The sequence below is a fragment of the Oncorhynchus clarkii genome, chromosome 1 (genome assembly GCF_045791955.1).
Source record: "Oncorhynchus clarkii lewisi isolate Uvic-CL-2024 chromosome 1, UVic_Ocla_1.0, whole genome shotgun sequence".
In the NCBI taxonomy this organism is placed as follows: domain Eukaryota; kingdom Metazoa; phylum Chordata; class Actinopteri; order Salmoniformes; family Salmonidae; genus Oncorhynchus; species Oncorhynchus clarkii.
This window is the reverse complement of record NC_092147.1, coordinates 67,901,593-67,920,338: the sequence shown is the minus strand read 5'-3', so window position 1 is coordinate 67,920,338 and position 18,746 is coordinate 67,901,593. Positions and strand designations below refer to the sequence as shown.

The 18,746-nt window shown below is 47.6% G+C and overlaps 1 protein-coding gene across 20 annotated transcripts in view; it reads right to left on the bottom strand.

Moving 5' to 3' along the window:
* The window catches only part of LOC139411172 (baculoviral IAP repeat containing 6), a 158,844-nt gene that overhangs the window by 106,395 nt on the left and 33,703 nt on the right, over positions 1–18,746 (bottom strand). For 7 of the 20 annotated variants that reach the window (XM_071157089.1, XM_071157148.1, XM_071157191.1 and 4 more), the window contains exons 20-50: positions 18,634–18,731; positions 18,353–18,500; positions 18,061–18,194; positions 17,795–17,941; positions 17,469–17,656; positions 15,417–15,716; positions 15,075–15,174; positions 11,193–11,407; positions 10,746–10,954; positions 10,214–10,560; positions 8,868–9,087; positions 8,158–8,576; positions 7,654–7,781; positions 7,345–7,476; positions 6,791–7,006; positions 6,490–6,673; positions 6,115–6,315; positions 5,346–5,479; positions 4,611–4,764; positions 4,343–4,459; positions 4,075–4,232; positions 3,767–3,893; positions 3,520–3,630; positions 3,073–3,334; positions 2,302–2,858; positions 2,017–2,192; positions 1,725–1,839; positions 1,401–1,595; positions 1,085–1,285; positions 373–652; positions 22–278 (exon numbers count right to left, since the gene is read on the bottom strand). In XM_071157089.1, coding sequence (XP_071013190.1) covers positions 22–278; positions 373–652; positions 1,085–1,285; positions 1,401–1,595; positions 1,725–1,839; positions 2,017–2,192; positions 2,302–2,858; positions 3,073–3,334; positions 3,520–3,630; positions 3,767–3,893; positions 4,075–4,232; positions 4,343–4,459; positions 4,611–4,764; positions 5,346–5,479; positions 6,115–6,315; positions 6,490–6,673; positions 6,791–7,006; positions 7,345–7,476; positions 7,654–7,781; positions 8,158–8,576; positions 8,868–9,087; positions 10,214–10,560; positions 10,746–10,954; positions 11,193–11,407; positions 15,075–15,174; positions 15,417–15,716; positions 17,469–17,656; positions 17,795–17,941; positions 18,061–18,194; positions 18,353–18,500; positions 18,634–18,731 — 6,230 coding nt within the window. The remainder of the gene's footprint in view (positions 1–21; positions 279–372; positions 653–1,084; positions 1,286–1,400; positions 1,596–1,724; positions 1,840–2,016; positions 2,193–2,301; positions 2,859–3,072; positions 3,335–3,519; positions 3,631–3,766; positions 3,894–4,074; positions 4,233–4,342; positions 4,460–4,610; positions 4,765–5,345; positions 5,480–6,114; positions 6,316–6,489; positions 6,674–6,790; positions 7,007–7,344; positions 7,477–7,653; positions 7,782–8,157; positions 8,577–8,867; positions 9,088–10,213; positions 10,561–10,745; positions 10,955–11,192; positions 11,408–15,074; positions 15,175–15,416; positions 15,717–17,468; positions 17,657–17,794; positions 17,942–18,060; positions 18,195–18,352; positions 18,501–18,633; positions 18,732–18,746) is intronic. The other 13 variants (XM_071157220.1, XM_071157229.1, XM_071157138.1 and 10 more) reach the window with 11 other exon arrangements.

Genomic DNA, 18,746 nt, shown 5'->3' with positions numbered 1-18,746 from the left:
ATTAACATGGCGGCTATGTACTCGTAGGGTCAGTGCCGGAGGCTGCACAGTTCCTCAGCAGGATGTCAATGAGCTTTAGGCCGATGCGGGTGGACTGGAGGCCGATCTTGACCAGCACGGCCTCGATGTTAGGTGAGTGCATGCCGCAGTAGGGAGACATAAGCAGGGCGGCGCAGGTTTGGAGCAGATTGGCAGTGGGGGCAGCGGCGCTGGCCATCGTGGCCTCCAGGTCACTGACGTGGGTCAGACAGTGGTGAAGCAGACGTAGCCAGCCAATACTGTGGGAGAGACAGATGGCAAGGTCACAGGTTAAGTAGAGAGATTTGCTGTGGCATGAGCAATTTTTTTTTTATATGACACTCTAACCTCTACCTGGTTTTAGAGACCTGGTCCTCGGAGGGCAGGAAGGGGTTGTTGACGGTGGCTGAGGAGGTGTTGCCGAAGGCGGTGAGGCCAAGCAGTTTGATCTGGGACAGGCCCAGGGTGCTGGCGTCGCGGGGCCGGTGGAGCCTCAGACACACCGCAGACGCCACCTCAGCCTTCACCAGCTGGATCTTGATGTAGGTGAGGCCGCTGGTGATGATGGGTGTGGACAGAGGCAGCATGTTGACCCCGTCCGCACTGATTTCAACCGAGACCGAGGAGGGGCAGGCTTCGGAGAGGACAAAGAGACGGCAGAGTTAGCAATAGTAGATGAGGGTGGAGTATGTTCAACTTAAATTTACTCCAACTGGTACCGTCTGGCACAGAAGCATGAAAAATCCATGCAAGTTTTTGCATATTTAGAATGGCAATAGACAACACTGGTAGGTTAATATTTGAGTGGGTGAAATAAGCGGGTCATTAGGAAAACCGTGCTTAAGAGGCAGTAGACGGTGTGCCCTTAAGGCACTGAAGCAGAGAGGCACAGATCTCCTGCTGGAACCAGAGAGGCTGGTTTTCACTTAAACTATCAATTAGATAACTAGTGTCATTGATTGGCAAGAAAATTCTCATAACGGTTTATATTTAATTCAGTCTTTGATTAAAAGACAACTGCTCTGCACTATTTCCCCCACAGGGGGTTATGTGGTGCTGTACTCACTGGCGAGGGAGGCCAGGTGTGGCTGGATGTGCAGCTCTTTCAGCAGCACGGCAGCAGGGAGGTGGATGGTGAGGTCACACCACGCCTCCTCTGGCAGGAAGATGTAGGACCAGGCCGCTGAGCGTGCCCGTCTGTGAGGGGGCGTGGCCTGAAGGAGGACCTCTGCCGGCTGGGCCGTGGGGCTGCTGGAGGTGATGGTGCCTGCAGAGGGATAAACAGCATTCAATAGGACACATGCACATTTTGACATCAAATATAGGACAAAGGGAAAAACACAAGGCAAACATTCAAACACGAAAGGGAAAGCTCCACATACCGAGCGGAGCAAAGTTGTGGAGTCCCTCTGCGTTGTCGGGCTCGGAGGCTAGGACCCGGGCTTTGAGGCTGCCGTCAGCAGCCTTCCCTGGGCCAGTGTCCAGGAACTTCATGATGGTGGACACCATGCTTCGTGCCGTGTTCACTATGGCCCGTGTGCTGGTCACCATGTTGTTACAGATCAACTGAACCCCACCTGCATGCAGGTTAAATACAAACACAATGTGTTTAGTCTAATGGACCATATACTAGGATGTTTCCCCAAATGTGTGTGTGTATGTATGTATGTATGTGTGTATGTATGTATATAGGTAGTTGTGCGCACCCATGTCGTGGAATGCCTTAAGTGCCTCGCTGGTGTCCAGCACTCGGAGGATGAACCAGAGCAGAGGTTCAGACAGCTGGCATGTAGACAGAGAGCCCTGGGAGAAATACAAAGACTGCTTGAGGTTTAAAAACTTTCAGCATCAATGGGTCAAACAGTCAGATATATAACAAACAGAAGTACTACTCAAGCTAAGTTTTTTCCCCCTCACTCTTTTAATCTTCACAAGTAAATGTCTAAACAGAAAAATCTAAAATGGTGCCCTTTTGGTCATGGCTGAGCTCAGTCTTACCTGTCTGCCCATGTACCCACAAGCCATGTAGGTGAGGATGGGCTGCAGCATAACCTGCACCGAGGTGGCCCTCTTGCTCAGAGAGGTGAGGATGGTGAACAGGCCGTCTCCTACAGAAATGGCATCTAGTCCGCCATGGAAGTTCTCATGCTTGGTCAGGTGGAGACCACTAGCCCCTACAGACAGGAAAGTATCATCAATAACAAACATTTCAATATAGTAAAATCGGCTCATAGGTGATCCATATTAATAAAGCTTTCAAAAGGTAAGTGCGCAGATGCCTACCTATGATCATAGCCATGGCGCTGCTGTTGCACTGGCCCAGAGCCGAGAGGATCTGGCTCATGATCTGCTGGTTGGCCAGCACCAGGTCAGCCACTCCGGCCGCAGGGCCCTGGTTAGGGGTGGCCCCTCCCGCTGCCCCCTCCTTGCTGCCGCACACCTTCTCCTCGTCCGACGCCCCGCTTCCCGCCGGGGGCAGACGCCCGCTGAACTCACGGTCGCCCGACAGGGGCAGCTGAACCAGGGCGTTGACTAGCTTAAGTAGGTCGAACATGAGTTGGTCGCGCGTGGTCTCACCGCACACCGCCTTGGCGTCACCGGGCCGGATGATGTTGGCGAAGAGGCCTCCAAAGCAGGCGCGGGCGCCCACAGAGCTGTCGGAGCCACTGCGGGACACCACCTTGTCAGAGCAGGTGATGTAGTGGTGCACCAGGAAGGTGATGGACTCGATGACAGAGGAGATGGTGGTCACCGACACCACCTCAAAGTTCTGCTCCAGGGTGAACTCTAACAGCTTGACCTGAGCGTCCAGAGGACCCTGGCCTGACTGGAACGGACCCCTGAAGGAAGACGAGAAGAGATGGGGGGGTCATTGACTCTGGCACTTTACAACAATTCAGTGTACTGTATTGTGATGGAATCAAAAGGATGGCTTTTGTTGCAGCCCAGCTATAACATCAGATAAATTGAAGATGACTAGCGATCATTTGAATAATGTCTATTAAGTGCTGGGGTGGAACAAAAAGCTGCTCTTGATGCTTCTAGACAACCTACCTCTCAGTGGACAGGATGTGCATCAGTTTGAGCAGGAACTCGCTAAACATCTGTGGGCAGGTGGAAGAGAGGTGCACCTGGAGCCTGGTGAGGAACTCTTGCATAGCTTGGGTGGCAGTGGGGCCAACCTGGGAGCTGTACTGGCTGGTGCCATGGGGGTTGCACCCAGAGAGGAATCGTACAAGCACGTGCACCAGCGTAGGGTCCGACACCATCTGCTGGGCCGTGCTCTCATGAGCTCCCATCCCACTGCTGGAGGCTGCTGACACACAGGACGTACACACACTCAATTAAAAAGGAGTACTGTTGAAGGTCCTTCGGTTTTAATTATCTTTGGTTACACTGCAACTTCAATATACATTTGACTATTTCACAATCCTCAATGTGAAACATCAGTGGGTGTGGCACTGTGTCTTGAGAGTGAGACCCTATTAAGGGTGGACTCACCACTGGAGGGCATGTTGGTCATGAGGGTAAGGGAGTGAAGCACCAGACACCAGGTCCTCAGGGAGGTGTTGGGATACCAGGCTAGCACCGACAGGAAACTGCTGATAGAGGCTGCATTGAAACACAGGAGACAGAAGTTTAACATACAAACACATGTACACATACCCATATGAAAAAACTAAAAGTGAATGGTTTGAGAGTTAAGCAGAAAAGGGAGTGGATTGAGCGACATAGGGTGACCTCTGACCTTGGTTGAGTGGGATGGTGGGCACTCTACTGGCGTTGAACATGAAGATGTCAGATCCACTTTCCTCAGTGCCCCCAGAGCATGAGTTGAGACTGAGGGTTAGCCACAGCTGCAGCATAGACTCCAACTAAAGCAAAAACATGTGAGAGCACTGAATCTGCAAATCCACTAATCCAGGGTAACAAACATATTCTTGAGAATGGTCCAGCTCTGTGGAGGGATGAGTAAAGCTGAGGGATTTGCAACAAGTCAATCAAGTCTTCTGGAGTAGTAGAGACCCTTAACTAAACAGTCTGTTGGTGACTGACCTGTACGTGGTGCACCTGGAGCATGGAGAATAGCTTGTTGAAGCAGGCACTCAGCATGGGGATGGAGGAGGCCTGTACCATTAGGCTGCTTCCTGGGGGGGAGCCCCCATGGAGCCCCCGCAGCAAAGAATCATCTGTCCCGTTGGATGCCTTGGACACTGGCGGGAGAGAGGGACACAGAAGGGTCAGCCATCTGATGTTTCACCAGGCTTGAAATATTTTTCCAAGACTGACGTGTCTATAAATCATTTCTTTCTTAGGTGTAGACCTGCAGGGGAGGTTGATGTGAGTGCCTGCAAGATGGAGTCTGCCTCCAGTGTGGCCATCATCTTGAGCATAAGCTCAGCCTGCTGCTCCAGCCCTACCTCCAGGCGGGCGTCCAGAGCTGCGGGAGAGGTCAAAGGTCAGGGTTATAAGGCAGAATGTATTGCTTTACACACATGAAACATGCTAGAGTGCAAAGACAAGCAGTGGTGTGGAGTCCGAGATGAGACTAAACTTTGGAGATGATATCAGGATACAAAATGCACCTTCACCTTGTGACACGGAGATGGAGAGACTCTGAGACCCAGGCTTTTCGACAACAGCCGGGGGCTTGGACACAGCAATCCCTACTCCCCCTATGTAGGGGTTGTAACCGTAAGTGCCATAGTCAGCACCCCAGTAGTCATACCAGGTGCTGCTAATGGGCTGTAGGGAGAGAGAGAGAGAGAGACAAGAGAAACGCAAACGCAGTCATTCCTCTCAGATGCTAGGTACCTGTATAACATGACATGCACACAAACACTACATTCCTTCGCGTGCAATGGCAGAGGGTTTTTTTTCCCAGAAAGAAAAGTAAGAGTGAAGAGAATAACACTTTCCCAAGTTCGTTAGTTTGATTGGGACTACATACAGAAAATTGCTTTGAGACTCAAAAAGCCTGAGCCGAGTTAAATTGGGAAGTTGTATGGAGAAGTGAGGGTGCAGGGCTAAGGGGGAGGTGGTGCTGGGGAGGGATTCAATAAAACTAACTTTGTATGACACACACATTTATGTATTTATTTAGAGCAGAAATTGAACATTATGGTTTTATATTTGAAAAGCTACATCATTGATCAGTGGGGTTTATTTAAGTTAATGTACAACTGATGTTTGTTTTGGGCAGAATCAATATGAGTCCCAGGGGTGATGCTATCATTAACTCAATATAAAATGCAAGAGAGCATTAAATAGAGAGAAAGAAGGGAGTGGAATAGAAAACACGCAGTTGAAACATGCAAGTTACGTACCTTAAAGACTTTGGCGGCAAGGGGATCTTTTTCCAAATCAATATCTAAAGGATCAATATCAACATCCATGAGGTCTTGTAGTAAGTCAAAGTCAATGTCTTTATCTTTTTCCAAAGATGACAGAGGTGGAGCACCTTTGAATAACGAAAAGAGCTTTAATATTGCCAAGCAAGCACACTAAACCAGAAAACTCAGAGGCCTTCTTTTAGGAAATTACTAGGCAATTTTAAGGCCTACAAAAAATTGGTTGGCCCACTAAATCATCAAGCTCTGACAACTTTGGCCAAAATTCTGACTTGGTATTAACGCACAAAATATGTGCTTTTGTGTAGCCCATTGATGATGTCAAGGGAATTAAGATTTGTGATAGTTTGAATTCAGTTACGCAATCTCAAGTCAGGATTTCTACCATGAATTATTGCAACTTTTGCCCAAATTAAATAATAGTCTGAGGAAAATAACAACCACCCCTTAAAGCATTTTGATATCTTACAGGCAGTAAATCTACACTGTTTGAACTCAATATCCAAAAAGGCAAACATAACAAAACAGTCCGAATTAAACTGGTTAGAGAAGCTCTCAATACTCTCCTTTAAAATAAAACTGTCAGAACAGGAAGCCACACAAAATACAGCAAAAATTACTGAGAATAAACATGCAGCTAGCTAAAAGGGGAAAAAAGAAAAACAATTTAACACAAATGCATTCATCATGATAAGTGAGGGGGTCCATGTGTAAAATGTGATCGAGGACTGGCCTACCAACGCACTTTGGAAAACAGAGGAGGTCCCAGGAGTACCTGCGATGATATCCGGAGACAGGGCCTCGTCAATGGTTTCCGCGAGGGGGATGGGGGTGGGCTGGGCTAGGGAGTCGTCAGAGTCTATCCCTGCTGAGGACGATGCCCCTGCTTCCTCGCCCACCGCTCCCTCGTCCATACCATCCAGGGACCCTGGGGACAGCAGCTCCCCTAAGGAGAGGGGTCAGAAGAAGGTTGTTGTTGTGAGAAATTAAACACCTAAAGACTGCTAGTTGCTCAAATATTCACCATATCTATAATAGAATACCAGGTTTAGCTAGAAAACCGAGTTCTTCAATGACGTGAGAATTGAACAGTGACTTGAATTATAGCAGCTACCCCTACCTGCCAGGATGTCCTGCAGCATGCAGGTGAGGGAGTACTGGGCCCAGGCCCCTCCCCAGGAGATGTCCCCCCTGTTGAAGTCTGTCCCCACCAGCAGCAACAGCAGACGCTCCAGCTGGTGCTCCGACACCACCTCACACAGGTGGATAGTGGGCCTGGTGGCGTTGGCTATCCTGGCCAAGACCTGAAAGGTCAAATCAGACATGTGATCAGCACAAATTTCTGACAATGTATGCATTTACATAGTGCCAACCCAATCCAAATTCAAGGAACACAAATCAAAGTTGCTGGCAGTGCATACCTTGCAAACGAACAGCAGGAGGTCGGCGTGACAGGTGAAGTCCATGGAGAGGAGGAAAAGGGACAGTTTCTGCACCACGGAGATGCAGCGCTCGTGGGCCAGTGTGAAGGGCAGAGGCTCCACCTCTGGGGCCTCTTTGGCGGCCGTGGCCTCTGTGTCCAGGGTGGAGCGGGGCCACTCAGCTGTACGCCTCAGACGGATCAGGTCCTTAAAGTGCTGCCATGGAGAGAGATGTGGGGAGAGATGGAGAGAGTGAGAAATAGATGGAGGCAGATGTCAGGCAGCGGAAGTCAATTAATACACATGGTTTAATATATCCCTATTCCAACTAGCATACGTGTAACCTGTGTGAGTGTGTTGGTGCACACGCTATGCTAACTACATGTGCAGATCGGTCATAACTTGTTGAAAGGTGACCCAAAAACATATTTGATTTATATTTTTATGTTACCAAGATGAGAGAAAAATAATTGTTTCATTTTTAGTCATTCGATTTCTACGGGAAAACCCTTTGCTATTCCAACTTTCCTTTTCAGAGCTTCTGAAATCCTCACCTTGGATGTGGCCTGTTTCAGCTTGGCCTGCTCCACCAGCAGTTTGTATGAGGAGCCTTTGTTGCTCTGGATCTTCTCCTTCTCAATTTGCTCCACCAAAGCCTTCTGTTTTGCCTTCAATAGATTTAACTGCTACAATGAAAAGGACAGGATAAATAAACACCGTAAAGACCATCTTTTACATGACTTCATGCAAAGCCAGTAGTAAGAGGGAGAACACAATAACTGTGACTAACACAGATTTACGGGAGAGATTCACAACTCCCTGACATTTGAGACGGACCGGACGTTGGATTTGGACACATTTACCTGTTTGTGGTGCACCAGCTGTTTGCGGATCTTGCGGGAGTACAGGCGATCCAGGCTGCTGTTGCCTTTGGCTGAGCGGTTAGAGCTGGAGGACTGGAGGCTGTTATTTATAAAGCTCCACTGATTACCTTGATTCATTGGAGAGAGGTGGGAGGAAAAAAGGCATGTTAGAGTTGGGTTTTTGGTTCCAAATCAATGTGCAATAATATTACCCTGTTAATATGATTCGTGGTTCTCAAAACGTAATACTTTTTTTGTAATAAAACCTTGTTGATTTTATAGCTAGCCTCGCAGACAAAGAGTAGTAGGATACAAGTTTATCCTAAGCCTATAACATCACTCGTGTAACCAGGCTGTTAGAAAATATTTTTTTTAAAGTCAAAAAGCAGGGAATAGGGTAGACAAAACAATAAATATGATCAGTGTCGTGATTGCTTGGCCTCATAAGTCCTCAGCAGCACATCTCATTGGAGAGCTACACCGCCCTAGCCTACACTACGCTACCTGTCAAAGTGCGCTCCCTCTCCTTCCCTCCCAGGTGCTTCTTGCCTGCAGACGCCTCGTCCTCCACACTGGCCACGTAGTCCAGCAGCCGCGACACAAGCATCACCACCCAGCTGATCATGGGGACGTCCAACACACCTGCCGCACACACAGACACACACTCATAGGTTGCTGGTTGAGTCCAGAGCCCTGGGAGCCCGGTGCTGGGGCCAGGGACCACCCCAGCCCCCCATCCCTGCTGCCAGCCCCAGCCCAGGGACACGCCACCTCCGGCTAGCCCACCTTCAGTCCTGTGATGGGCAGCCGCCATAGGCTGCTGTAGGGGGGACAGCAGGCTGTCCAGCAGGTTAAGTAGCCCCTCCAGCACGCCGCTGTTGCTCAAAGATCTTTGGCCGATGCAGGACAGGAGCATGAAGACCCTGAGGGACGACACATATAGGACCCGGTCAATCTCCGCAACATGGAAGCACAAATCAATAAGTCTGGGTGGGTGCTTCTGATATAAAGATAGGTGTTTGTTACATTCAAACACACACCTATCTTTACGGAAGTTAGAGAGGCAGTAACCAATGGGCAGTAACCAGTTTGTGTTGTGAGGGGGAAGTGTGGACATAATGATTGTCCAAGGAGCTACAGTTTGTCAGTGTGGTGCAAAGAATCTAAAGGGAGTGCAGTGGATAGAGACAGCTCCTCAGTGCATAAAGGCCCACCTGTCCTGGGGGAAGATGAGCAGCTGCTCGGAGTTGTAGAGCTCCTGTAGGACGTTAGAGAGGAACTGGCCCCACCAGCGCTCCCCTCCACACAGCTGCACCAGCAGCAGGCCCGCGTGCAGACGGATCTTGGGCGTGCCGCTGATGCACAGGTGCTTGAAGAGCTCCTCGCAGGCCTGCGCGTGGAACGTGCTCTGCAGCACGGACGGGACTGCGTGCCCTAGAGGGGGAGGACAAGGAGAAAGTATGATGTCAAATGAGAGCTAGGGAAGGATGAGTGGGAAGGAAACACAAACAAGCTAAATATAAACAAATAAATACTGTACAAGGGTGGCGATATCAACTAAGAGGGTACGTGATATAACGAGGGGGGAAACTGCAAGAGGGGTACAACGCAAGTGACTGCCAAAAACATTAAATTACCACACGTACTTGACTAAATCAAATAGCGTTCAACAGAGGAAGTCCACAAAGTCCACAGTTCCCAGAAAGGGCCTTTCATGAGGAGACACGGACCACTACACAGAAACCACAGGCCTTGAAAAAGCAACTCTTCACTTCGGAGAGAAAAGTACAGACATTATCCTTCCAATCAAGACCTTAAAACTAGACATCTCAATTCACTATTCTGCAGACAGCCAGTGAGAGAACTACAGAGGGCTGGATATAATGAGGGAGATTAAATGAAAGGCTCCATTCCACTGCTCTGAACAGGGCCATTTGGAATTCACTGAGGGTACAGAGACAGCGCAGGCATAACGCCAGGAAACATCAGCAGCAAGGGGGTAATACTTTATTCTCTTTCATAAGAAGAGACTCGTGAAACTGTATGACGAGCTGCTAGGGAGCGTCAGTAGTGATTTGACGGGTGAGAGAAGATTGCTAAGCACTCTTCACAGAACCATGGGCTTTCAGTTAACTTTGAACAACTTTGAAAAGCGAGTATTTATCAAAACTTTTTCAAAGACATCATACAGAATTGGTTGTGAGAATACGCATTGAAAACATAGGCTATTTCATTGAAAAAGGCAAGCGAGGGCAGAAGACAAAAACAGCAAATAATTTATTCCTACATTTCTCGTGGCTTGAAAGAATTCATGCCTCAAACATGGCTACGGTACAAAAATGCTATAGGCTTATGCAAGAAGGGGAAAATACATGTATTGAGGAGGTGTGACTCAGATCATTCTAAAAAATAACCTACCAATGTCCCCTAGAGATGTTGTTAGGAGAACAGACTATCAGGTAAAGAAGGATACTGGTTTGAGGCTAGGCCAACTTCAACTTTTCAGAAAAGTAGATCCCATCCCTGGTACAGACCCTGTGGCCCTCCCCAGACATCTCACCGTTGTTAGAGTGCAGAAGGCTGAGGAGTGTGTCCAGCAGGTAGCGGATGATGGTTCTCAGCTGTTCGGTGGATGAGTTCTGGATGAGCTCCCGGGGGTCGTAGGGCTCAGGCAGGATCTTGCGCCCGGCTCCCAGGGATACGCGGAGCCTCTGGACAGCGTGGTGGGCCAAGTTGAGTTGTAGCTGCAGCTGGATACAGTCCTGATAGGCCGAGAAGACACGCGCGTCCTCCTCCACCGCCTTGTCAGGCTTCCGCAGGAAGTACTGGGCATTGTTGGCACTGTTCAGAGGAGGCAGGTCGATGTTCTGGAGTAAGGTCTCCAGCCGGTGGCACCCCAGGTTGTACCTTAGGGAGAGGGCGAGCACAAAAGAGAAGTAAGAGTCAAATTTGCATCCTATATCCACAAAGCATTAGTCCATCTCCATTGATGACAACGCTTGTCTGTCTAGCAGATACTGCATAAACATATATCTCAAATAACTTAAATCAGAGTTAGCTAACTAGTTGAATAGTTTGGTATGCCTTCTGACCTGCACTGGATGTCCTCCTGCAAGGCCACCATCATGGCCAGGTGCTGGTCCAAGTCAGGTTGGCTGGCCGCGTCACTCTCTCCCCTCAGGGGGTCGTGCATCAGCTTCAGCTCGCTCTCCCAGGGCAAGATGTAGGTGTGGCCATAGTAGAAGCCCAATGGGATCTTGGCCCGGGCATTGGTGCTGCCATAACGACCAATCACAGTGATCTGTTGGGTGAAGTGGGAGGGATGGAGAAAAGGGGATTAGGTTGTAGGAAACCAGCTGCTGTGGAACATAGTAATTTTTTCACAGAATGCTCATTGAGGGAAAAAAATGGATAACGGCGCAATTTCTTCAGTGCCCACAGAGTTCAGATACTTATTCGAAACCCGTGAATAAGAAAAGGTATAGAAAAGAAGACAAATGGACAAAGATCTTCAGAGACAATGCATCAATGCCACTGACTTTCATGAAGCGGCAGACAGGGGGCGGCAGAAGGTCGTGCAGGATGAGGGAGTGGGTGCTGATGTCCGTGGCAACCACTAGCCTGCGTCCGTCCACCTCCTCCCCCAGCGTCCAGATGTCGATGGACAGAGAGGCCAGGTCACCACAGGTGGGGATCAGAGCGTCTGTCAGTAGCACGGGACGACCAAAATCCAGTGTCACAAATCTCCGCGCTCCTGGGACAAGAGAGGAGGTATTTAGGTCACAAGAGCTTTCCAAAACAACATCTCAAATGAATCCCTATTTGGCATATAGGGCACAACTCATGAGACATACAGTACCAGTCAAAAGTTTAGACACCTACTCATTTAAGGTTTTTTTTAAATTTATTTTTTAGATTGTTTTGAGATTTTTCAAAGTAGCCACCCTTTGCCTTGACAGCTTTGCACACTCTTGGCACTCAAACAGCTTCACCTGGAATGCTTTTCCAACAGTCTTGAAGGAATTCCCACAAATGCTGAGCACTTGTTGGCTGCTTATCCTTCAACCTGTGGTCCAAATCCTCCCAAACCATCTCGATTGGGTGAATGTGGAGGACAGGTCATCTGATGGAGCGCTCCATCACCCCTCCTCCTTGGTCAAAACGGCCCTTACAGTCTGAAGGTGTCATTTAGTAGTGGTTTCTTTGCAGCAATTCGACCATGAAGGCCTAATTCACACATTCTCATCTGAACAGTTAATGTTGAGATGTGTCTGTTACTTGAACTCTGAAGCATTTATTTGGGCCTCAAACTGAGGAGCAGTTACCTCCAATGAACTTATCCTCTGCAGCAGAAGTACCTCTGGGTCTTCCTTTCCTGTGGCGGTCCTCATGAGAGCCAGTTTCATCATAGAGCTTGATGGTTTTCACGACTGCACTTGAAGAAACTTTCAAAGTTCTTGAAATTTTCCAGATTGACTGACCTTCATGTCTTAAAGTAATGATGGACTTTCATTTCGCTTTGCTTATTTGAGCTGTTCTTGCCATAATTTGGGGAATAGGGCTATCATCTGTATACGACCCGTACCTTGTCACAACACAACTGATTGGCTCAAACGCATTAAGGAAAGAAATTCCACAAATTAACTTTTAACAAGGCACACCTGTTAATTGAAATGTATTGCAAGTGACTAACTCATGAAGCTGGTTGAGAGAATGCCAAGATATAAAATCTCAAATATAAAATATATTTGTTTAACACTTTTTTTTGGTTACTTCCTGATTCCATGTGTGTTATTTCATAGTTTTGACATATTCACTATTATTCTACCATGAGGAAAATAGCAAAAATAAAGAAAAACCCTTGAATGACTACAAACTTTTGACTGGCACTGTATGTAAAGTGAAGTCGGAAGTTTACATACACACCGTAGCCAAATACTTTTAACTGGGTTTTTCACAATTTCTGACATTTAATCCTAGTAAAAATTCCCTGTTTTAGGTCAGTTAGGATCACCACTTTATTTTAAGAATGTGAAATGTCAGAAAAGAGAATTTTTTTCAGCTTTTATTTCTTTCATCACATTCCCAGTGGGTCAGAAGTTTACATACACTCAATTAGTATTTGGTAGCATTGCCTTTAAATGGTTTCACTTGGGTCAAACTTTTTGGGTAGCCTTCCACAAGCTTCCCACAATAAGTTGGGTGAATTTTGGCCCACTCCTTCTGACAGAGCTGGTGTAACAGTCAGGTTTGAAGGCCTCCTTGCTCGCACATGCTTTTTCAGTTCTGCCCACAAATATTCTAGAGGATTGAGGTCAGGGCTTTGTGATGGCCACTCCACTACCTTGACTAAGGTTGTCCACAACTTTGGGAGTATGCCTGGGGTCATTTTCCATTTGGAAGACCCATTTGCGACCAAGCTTTAACTTCCCGACTGATGTCTTGAGATGTTGCTTCAATATATCCACATCATTTTCCTGCCTCATGATACCATCTATTTTGTGAAGTGTACCAGTCCCTCCTGCAGCAAACCACCCCAACAACATGATGCTGCCACCGTCATGCTTCACAGTTGGGATGGTGTTCTTCGGCTTGCAAGCCTCCCCGTTTTTCCTCAAAGCATAACGATGGTCATTACAGCCAAACAGTTCTATTTTATGCCATCAGACCAGAGGACATTTCTCCAAAAAGTACAATCTTTGTCCCCATGTGCAGTTGCAAACCGTAGTCTGGCTTTTTTAATGGCGGTTTTGGAGCAATGGCTTCTTCCTTGCTGAGAGGCCTTTCAGGTTATGTCGATTTAGGACCCGTTTTACTGTGGATATAGATACTTTTGTACCCGTTTCCTCCAGCATCTTCACAAGTTCCTTTGCTGTTGTTCTGGGATGATTTGCACTTTTCGAACGAAAGTACGTTTATCTCTAAGAGACCGAACGTGTCTCCTTCCTGAGAGGTATGCCGGCTGCATGGTCCCATGGTGTTTAGACTTGCGTACGATTGTTTGTACAGATGAAAGTGGTACCTTCAGGCATGGAAATTACTCCCAAGGATGAACCAATATTTTTTCTGAGGTCTTTTGATTTTCCCATAATGTCAAGCAAAGAGGCACTGCGTTGGAAGGTAGGCCTTGAAATACATCCACAGGTGCACCTCCAATTGAGTCAAATGATGTCAATTAGGTTATCAGAAGCTATGACATAATTTCTGTAATTTTACAAGCTGTTTAAAGGCACAGTCAACTTAGTGCATGTAAACTTCTGACCCACTGGAATTGAGATTCAGTGAATTATAAGTGAAATAATCTGTCTGTAAACAATTGTTGGAAAAATGACTTGCGTCATGCACAAAGTAGATGTCCTAACCGACTTGCCAAAACTATAGTTTGTTAACAAGAAATTTGTGGAGTGGTTGAAAAACGAGTTAATGACTCCAACCTAAGTGTATGTAAACTTCCAACTTCAACTGTATGTATATGTGTGCATGCATGCATGTATGTATGTATATACACAAAGTATATGGACACCCCTTCAAATTAGTGGATTTGGCCATTTCAGCCACATCCGTTGCTGACAGGTGTATAAAATCGAGCAAACAGCCTGTCTGGAGCTTCATGAAATGGGTTTCCATGGCCGAGCAGCCGCACACAAGCCTAAGATGACCATGCACAATGCCAAGCGTCGGCTGGAGTGGTGTAAAGCTAGTTGCCATTGAACTCCAGAGCAGTGGAAACTTGTTCTCTGGCGTGATGAATCATGCTCCACCATCTGGCAGTCGGACAGACGAATCTGCGTTTGGCGTATGACAAGACAACACTACCTGCCCCAATGCATAGTGCCAACTGTAATGTTTGGAGGAGGAATAATGGTTTGGGTTAGGCCCCTTAGTTCCAGTGAAGGGAAATCTTAGTGCTAAAGCCTACAATGACATTCTAGAAGATTATGTGCTTCCAACTTTATGGCAACAGTTTGTGGAAGGCCCTTTCCTGTTTCAGCTTGACAATGCCCCTGTGCACAAATTGAGGTCCACACAGAAAAGGTTTGTTGAGATCGGTGTGGAAGAACTTGACTGGCCTGCACAGAGCCCTCACCTCAACCCCATTGAACACCTTTGGGATGAATTGGAACGCCTCCTGCGAGCCAGGCCTAATTGCCCTAAATCAGTGCCTGACCTCACTAACGCGCTTGGCTGAATGGAAGCAAGTTCCTGCAGCAATGTTCCAACATCTAGTGGAAAGCCTTCCCAGAAGAGTGGAGGCAAAGGGGGGACCAACTCTATAGTAATGACCATGATTTGAGGGTTGTCAAACGAGCAGGTGTCCACATACTTTTGGTCAAGTAGTGTATACGCTCTTGAGTTTAATTTACTTTAATTTAATAACTGTTGATCCAGGTAAAAAGGCACAAAAAGGTAACTGTACTTACCAGAGTGCATGCGCTCAATGATGATGGACTGCTGTGGAGGAGGCTGGAGGAAGTGAGAGGCTTGAGAGAGGGCCAACGCCAGACCGCTGCCCATGGGGTTCTGCAACAAACAAAGACGCTTTTCAGTCAAAACATTTTTAATATAAAACTTCTTAATTTAAATATTTTATTAATTGACGAAATGCAACAAAAGTCCCTTGGTGTTCATGTGAAAGCACAAACCTAACTGCTGTGCTTTGAGCTATTGGCATTTTAGTAATTTAGCAGACGCAACCTTTCGGTTACTGGCCCACACTCTTAAACGCTAGGCTATCTGCCGTCAAAGAGTTGTTTGTGACTGACCGGCTTGGCTTTCTGGCTGTTCTTGTTGTGTGCGGCCAGGTTGACAGGCGGTGGGTCTATCATGGAGCCAGGGAAGAGCTGGGCCAGCTCCACACTGATGGCTGCCGACACCGCCTCGTTGGGAGGAGTGAGTGGTGGCGTCATGAACAGCGGGGTGGTCTTGGGCGTGGGGGGGATGACTTCAGAGGGATGGATGAAGAAGCCGGGGGCACTAGAAGGCACAGAGTTGTGGATGGGCCCCACGCCGGAGGCCGCAGCTGCTGAAGTGGTCTGGTGCAACTTTGCCTCCAGCTTGGCCTTCTGTTCCGAACACAGACAGGATTACTACTTGGCTAAAACTGCCAAATATCACACTGATACATTGCATTCTGAAACTATTCAGACCGCTTCACTTTATCCACATTTTATGTTGACTTAATCTAAAACTTATAAAATAAATAAAAATCCTCAATCTACACACAATACCCCATAATGACAAAGTTAAAAGTTGTTTTTTCTAATTCAAAAATAAAAACAAATATCTTATTTACATAATTATTCAGACCCTTTGCTATGAGACTTGAAATTGAGCTAAGGTGCATCCTGTTCCCATTGATCATCCAACTTGATTGGAGTCCACCTGCGGTAAATTCAAATGATTGGACATGATTTGGAAAGGCACACACCTGTCGACAAAGGTACCACAGTTGACAGTGCATGTCAGAGCAAAAACCAAGCCATGACGTCTAAGGAACTGTCCGTAAAGCTCTAAGACAGGATTGTGTCGAGTCACAGATCTGGGGAAGGGTACCAAATCATTTCTTCAGCATTGAAGGCCTCCATCATTCTTAAATGGAATAAGTTTGGAACCACCAAGACTCTTCCTAGAGCTGGCTGCCTGGCTAAACTGAGCAATCAGGGGAGAAGGGCCTTGGTCAGAGTGGTGACCAAGAAACCGATGGTCACTGACAGAGCTCCAGAGTTCCTCTGTGGAGATGGGAGAACCTTCCAGAAGGACAACCATCTCTGTAGCACTCCACCAATAAGGCCTTTATAGTAGAGTGGCCAGACGGAAGCCACTCCTCAGTATTAGGCACAACAGTCTGCTTGGAGTTTGCCAAAAAAGCACCTTACGGACTCTCAGACCATGGTCTGATGAAACCAAGATTAAACTCTTTGGCCTGAATGCCAAGCGTCACGTCTGAAGGAAACCTGCCATCATCCCTACGTTGAAGCATGGTGGTGGCAGCATCATGCTGTGGGGATGTTTTTCAGCAGCAGGGACTGGGAGACTAGTCAGGATCGAGGGAAAGATGAACAGAGCAAAGTACAGAGAACACCTTGATGAGAAACTGCTCCAGAGCGCTCAGGACTTCAGACTGGGGCAAAGGTTCACCCTCCAACAGGACATCAACCCTATGCACACAGCCAAGACAACACAAGAGTGGCTTCGGGACAAGTCTCAATGCCCTATGTGGCCCAGCCAGACCCAGACTTGAACCCTATCAAACATCTATGGAGAGACCTGAAAATAGCTGTGAAGCAACGCTCCTCATCCACCCTGACAGAGCTTGAGAGGATCTGCAGAGAAGAATGGGAGAAACTCCCCAAATACAGGTGTGCCAAGCTTGTAGCATCATACCTAAGAAGACTAAGCTGTAATCATCACTGCCAAAGGTGCTTAAACAAAGTACTGAGTAAAGGGTCTGAATACTTAAGTAAAATGTAATTTTACATTTCAACAAACCTGTTTTTGATTTGATATTTTGGGGTGTTATGTATAGATTGAGGAGGGGAGGGGGGAGAAAGTAATCAATTTTAGAATAAGGTTGTAACGTAACAAAATGTGTAAAAAGTCAAGGGGTCTGAATATTTCCGAATGCACTGTACATGAAGTACATGAATGCACTGTACATGACACATGATATTGGTGTTTGTGCACATAGTGACGGCTTGGATAAGAAGACGCTTGTACGTGCACCTGTGTGAGTACATAACATGCATGTCTGTGAATACATGTGTAGGGACATGTACGTATGTAAGTTTGCCTGTATGGGTACTAGAGTCCCTGACCTGTTGCTGTAGTTTGAACAGCTGCTGCTGTTTCTCCTGGAGCACCTGCAGCTGCTGCTCTGCAGACACCATGGCGTGGGACAGCGACTGCAGAGCCACCTGGGCTGCCGAGCTCAGCGCCGTGGACGCCTCGCCCACTGTGCCTGCCGACAGGCCACCCACCGCCGGGGTCACCCCGAATGTGCTCACTGGGAGAAGATGGGGCAAAGGTCAGGAGTATAAATCAAAATCCCTGAGTAGGAACAGTGAAGATATTTAATGTTCCGTTTCACAAAGGGTCTGGATAAACCTTTACACAAGTAACAAGAAGCAGCTGAGGTAGGTACCTGTGAACATGCTTGCGTCGTCCCTCTCCACCCTGGTGCCGTCGCTGGTAGAGATACAGGTAAAGTGCAACGGCTCCACCTCCAGGAGCCCAGTGAGGGCCGTGAAGCTGCCCTCGGCCGCCGCACAGCTGCTTACCTTGCCATTCCCTGCAATAGACAGACACACAGGTTAAGTCACACACACCAGAGTACAGCCCAGACCAAAATGAATCCACTGATGAAGGAATTGGATAGGTGTATGCAATATGGTGGAATGTGGTGCAGACCTGAGAGAATTTCGGAAAGGTCAATCTCGTCTGACTGGACGCCGATGCTACTGTTGAAGGCATTCTTACAGGAGGAGCCGCTAACCTCCAGGTCAAAGAGCACTGGGTCGAATGGGGAGCTGTACAGGCCGTATCTGGGGAGGAGACACATGGTGCAGAGCATTATAATACAGAGTCCAGCTGGGTTCAAAAACTAGTTATAGTATTCTTCTGGCAACATTAGTCAGTTATTTTTGGTTTCTTTAGGTCCTGATTGGGGTGTAAGGACACTATAGAGGGTGAATAGGCCCACCTGGTCTGTAGCAAAGCCTCCAGGGGCGTGAGGCGGTCCTGCAGTTGCCGGGAGACAGCGGTGAGCAGAGAGGCACAGGCCGTGCTGCTGCCCGACAGGTCCTCATCCTTCACATAGTTCAGCAGCACAAAGTACCAGAACACCGACCCTGAGAGAGAAAGAGAGACTTCGACACATGCCACTGCCTAGCAAAACCATGCACTTCCAAAACAATGCTGTTGACAATGCATAAGCCTTCTAGCCACGATTGTGTTATCAGGAAAAACATTATTTATACTTACCACCTGTTGCTGCTGCAGGCAAGTAAGGCATATTGTCCAGCAGAGCATTCAGGAGATTCATGCCAAAGCCCTGCTGACTGGGCTCCCCTTTTCCATTACTGATGATATAGCAG